The sequence below is a fragment of the Morone saxatilis genome, unplaced genomic scaffold, assembly GCF_004916995.1.
Source record: "Morone saxatilis isolate NCDOM2014 unplaced genomic scaffold, NCSU_SB_2.0 Contig24, whole genome shotgun sequence".
NCBI classification, from domain to species: domain Eukaryota; kingdom Metazoa; phylum Chordata; class Actinopteri; family Moronidae; genus Morone; species Morone saxatilis.
Genome location: NW_023339807.1, coordinates 15,348,182 through 15,351,358, shown reverse-complemented (window position 1 = coordinate 15,351,358; position 3,177 = coordinate 15,348,182). Strand labels below are relative to the sequence as shown.

The window sequence follows — 3,177 nt, the reverse complement described above, 5'->3', positions numbered from 1 at the left end:
TAGATTCCTTTCTTGTCTTTTCCCCCCTTAATTGATGCTTAAGTGAATGATTTATCGTTCAAATGCTCTGTGTTTTCCCCTGACCTTGTCCTGTTCTGTTGCATTCATTAGAGATGTGCTGGAGACTGATGTTGAACACAGGATGACACAGCAGAGTGGAGATGACAACTAAAACACTGGCGTCTGGAGTCCCAGGGTGTGTTTATGAACTATCCGCTACTTTGACTAGTCTCCTACACAGGACCTGCAGCAGTTTGTCAGCTGGTTCCTTTTTTTTTTCCTCCGTGGACTGGGACAAGTTCCCAGCATCAAGATCAACAACAACAACAACAAAAAAAGGCAATTTCAGTTCAGTTCTGTTGAAATCTATTTGATTCAGTTCATATGAGTTCAGTTTAAGTCTTGTTGCAAGAAACTATGGCAACTAGCCCTAAGGAAGTGTTTCAGCCAATCAGATCCAGGGGAAAGTCTTCAAATGGTTTTCAATTGGGTGGGTGGATTAGATGCTTTTTCTTCTATTAGGATTTCAGCCCCGCCTCTCCTGTTGTATAAATGCTTTGTGTGGTGTGCATGATTCAACAAGCTCAACCTGTGGCCTTGTTCAGACACACACACACACACCACAGAGTCTCGACAGCGTGTCTGTGCGACAGGGTGACTTTAATGGCCAATGAAACTCGGATTCAGTCTGTGTCATCGAGTCCTGAAGGTCTTCACTCACAACCACACTCCCTCAAACACGCGCTGTCCAACACACACACACCCACCTTGAAAACTTATTCTTGCTCCTCTTGTTATTTGGTGGTACTTAATTCTCTTTCTCTCTATCTTATTTCCTTCTCTCTCCTCTTCCTGACTCACCCCGAACCCCCACTCTCCCCCCCCACATACACACACTTTCCCACCCGCTGATACTGTACACCCTCCCAAGGCTAGTTGGCATGGTGACGCTGATGGGATGGCCGTTGCTAGGAGATGAAAAGAGCGGCCAGAAGGAGCATCGTCACGGTAAGGAGAAGGCGATCCCTGGATGGGCTGCTTCCGCTGACGCTCTTCTCCAGCTTGGGAACAAAAGGGTTAAATTCATCTGTAAAAACAGAAAACAGAGAGAGAGAAAGAGGGAACAGATGAGGGAGAGGCTTGACTTTGTATCAGTTCATTACAGTGATAGCAGTGTTTTTCTCTACACTTTTCTAAACTCAAAAGGACAATAAGGGAAATTTTATCTGTGCTTCTAATTGTGCCATAATCTGCTTACACAGCACAGCTTTTACTAAAACACAACCAAATTTTTTAATGAGACACACTGACTGAAAAAAAAAGGCATCTTACAGCACAAAGTCACACTCTAAACATGATAAGTCTGCTACAAAGACAACACAACAGCATTGCCATGGCTGACTGCTGCAGCTGTTATCAGCTCTTATTGTTCTAATAAAGTGACCCAGTCAGGCACTTTTACACACACACACACAGACACACACTGTATATACAGTAACCCCCCCCCCTCCAAATCCCTATGCATGTACACCTGGTGATGTCCTAAAAATAGTTTCTTTTGTTGCAGGCTACATGCCAAGCATTGATGTCTAGTTGATAGTACAAAAACACAAGCCACTAGACAGTTTGCTGCATGTCTACACTTATGAGACACACGTGCGGCCAGACACACCCTCTGTAGTCACTTGATTAATGAGACTGGAGACCAGACAGAAGCACAATTTTCTGTCTGTACACGGAACGACTGATGCTTATTAGGAACTATTGTGTTAACGGTCTGATGGCATCCGAGTGAAGTGGGGATATTCTCAGTGTTTCCACTCGGCGCCGTATCTACCTCTAGAATATTTCCAGCTGCTCCGTGGGTCAGACAGCAGAGTAATGACTGGCTGACACCTGGTTTTAGAGATGGCCTCTTCTGGTATGCTCTGCTGGCCAATCTAATGAGGTCTATGCAGCAGCGGAGCTCAGGTTAAATGCTTTGACCGCTCTGTAACCGAGCATGCAGCCGAAGGGTCAGGACGCTGTTACTTTGGCGCTGACTGACAGAGGAATGTGCTTTTGAAGACACAAACAGCAGACTACCGAGCATCTCGCTGAACCAGTTCTAAAGTGTGGCTCTGTTAATCGCCTCATTACACACATACACGCTTGCCCACTGTCTCTCACTAACTGTCACAAACACATAATTATTGGCGCGCATCTTTGGCACGATGTTTGTGCAGGGGGGCATGTGACGTACATCGTGACCTTCTGACATGTTCCAGAGCTGAACATCAGCTCACACTAGGAAGCTGCATGTGTGTGTGTGTGTGTGCGGGCGTGCCACATTTTGGAACAGAAAAGCAGGCAACATGTGCCTGATAATTAGAAAACTCAGACACCTAGAGGCGTCTATGAAATTGAATGTCATGTTGACAAGAACAAGGAGATATCTTAGTCTCTGATTGTGTTTATGAGAGTATCTATCTGTGTGTGGGGTGAATGTGTATGTGTGAATGTTAATGTTAGTGTGTGTGTGTGTGTGTGTGTTTGTCAGTAGCCACCAACTGTAGTGGTTTCTCATTGGGCTGAAATAGAAAAATATATGTCAATATACATGTAATATAATTTATGTGTCAACATTTTATTTTAGAAATTTAATTTGACTTTCACATACATTTTACACATTATATTATTGAGTATGTCAATTATTACCCTAGCAATTAATACCGCCGTACATTGCTATGCAACTCAAGATTCCTTTAACAACTACTGTATGAAAATAAAAGAATCTTTAATTGCTTTTGCCAGAGAAGTGTTGATTCAACTTTGTTTTAATCATCTTTGAAGTTATAATTTGTGGCGTGCCCATATCAGAATGTCCTCATTAAAGGGCCATTCTGGTGATTTAGTATTGCACCTCCATATAGTGGGAGGGGGCTTTGGAGACAGAGAGTTTTTAGATATTTTGACATGTAAAATCATATCAGTGGAGTGCCAGTGAAAGATAAACAGCGAATGTTTAGTTGGTTGGACAAAGAATGGTAGCCTATAATCCTATACCTAAAAAAAATAAATAATAATAAACAGATTTTATGTTTCTGACATAAAGGATAGCATTTTGAAGAAAATCGCAAAGTTTTTTTGACATCTGACAGTCAATAGTAAACTATTGTATGTGTATGTGTGTGTGTG

At 42.5% G+C, this 3,177-nt stretch overlaps 1 protein-coding gene across 1 annotated transcript in view; it reads right to left on the bottom strand.

Annotated features, from left to right (window-relative positions):
• Positions 1-906: 906 nt before the first annotated feature.
• The window catches only part of efna3b (ephrin-A3b), a 55,010-nt gene continuing 52,739 nt past the window's right edge, over positions 907-3,177 (bottom strand). Inside the window, 1 exon segment of the mRNA XM_035672754.1 lies at positions 907-1,087. Within this exon segment, the coding sequence (XP_035528647.1) occupies positions 969-1,087 (119 nt within the window). The 3' untranslated portion in view covers positions 907-968.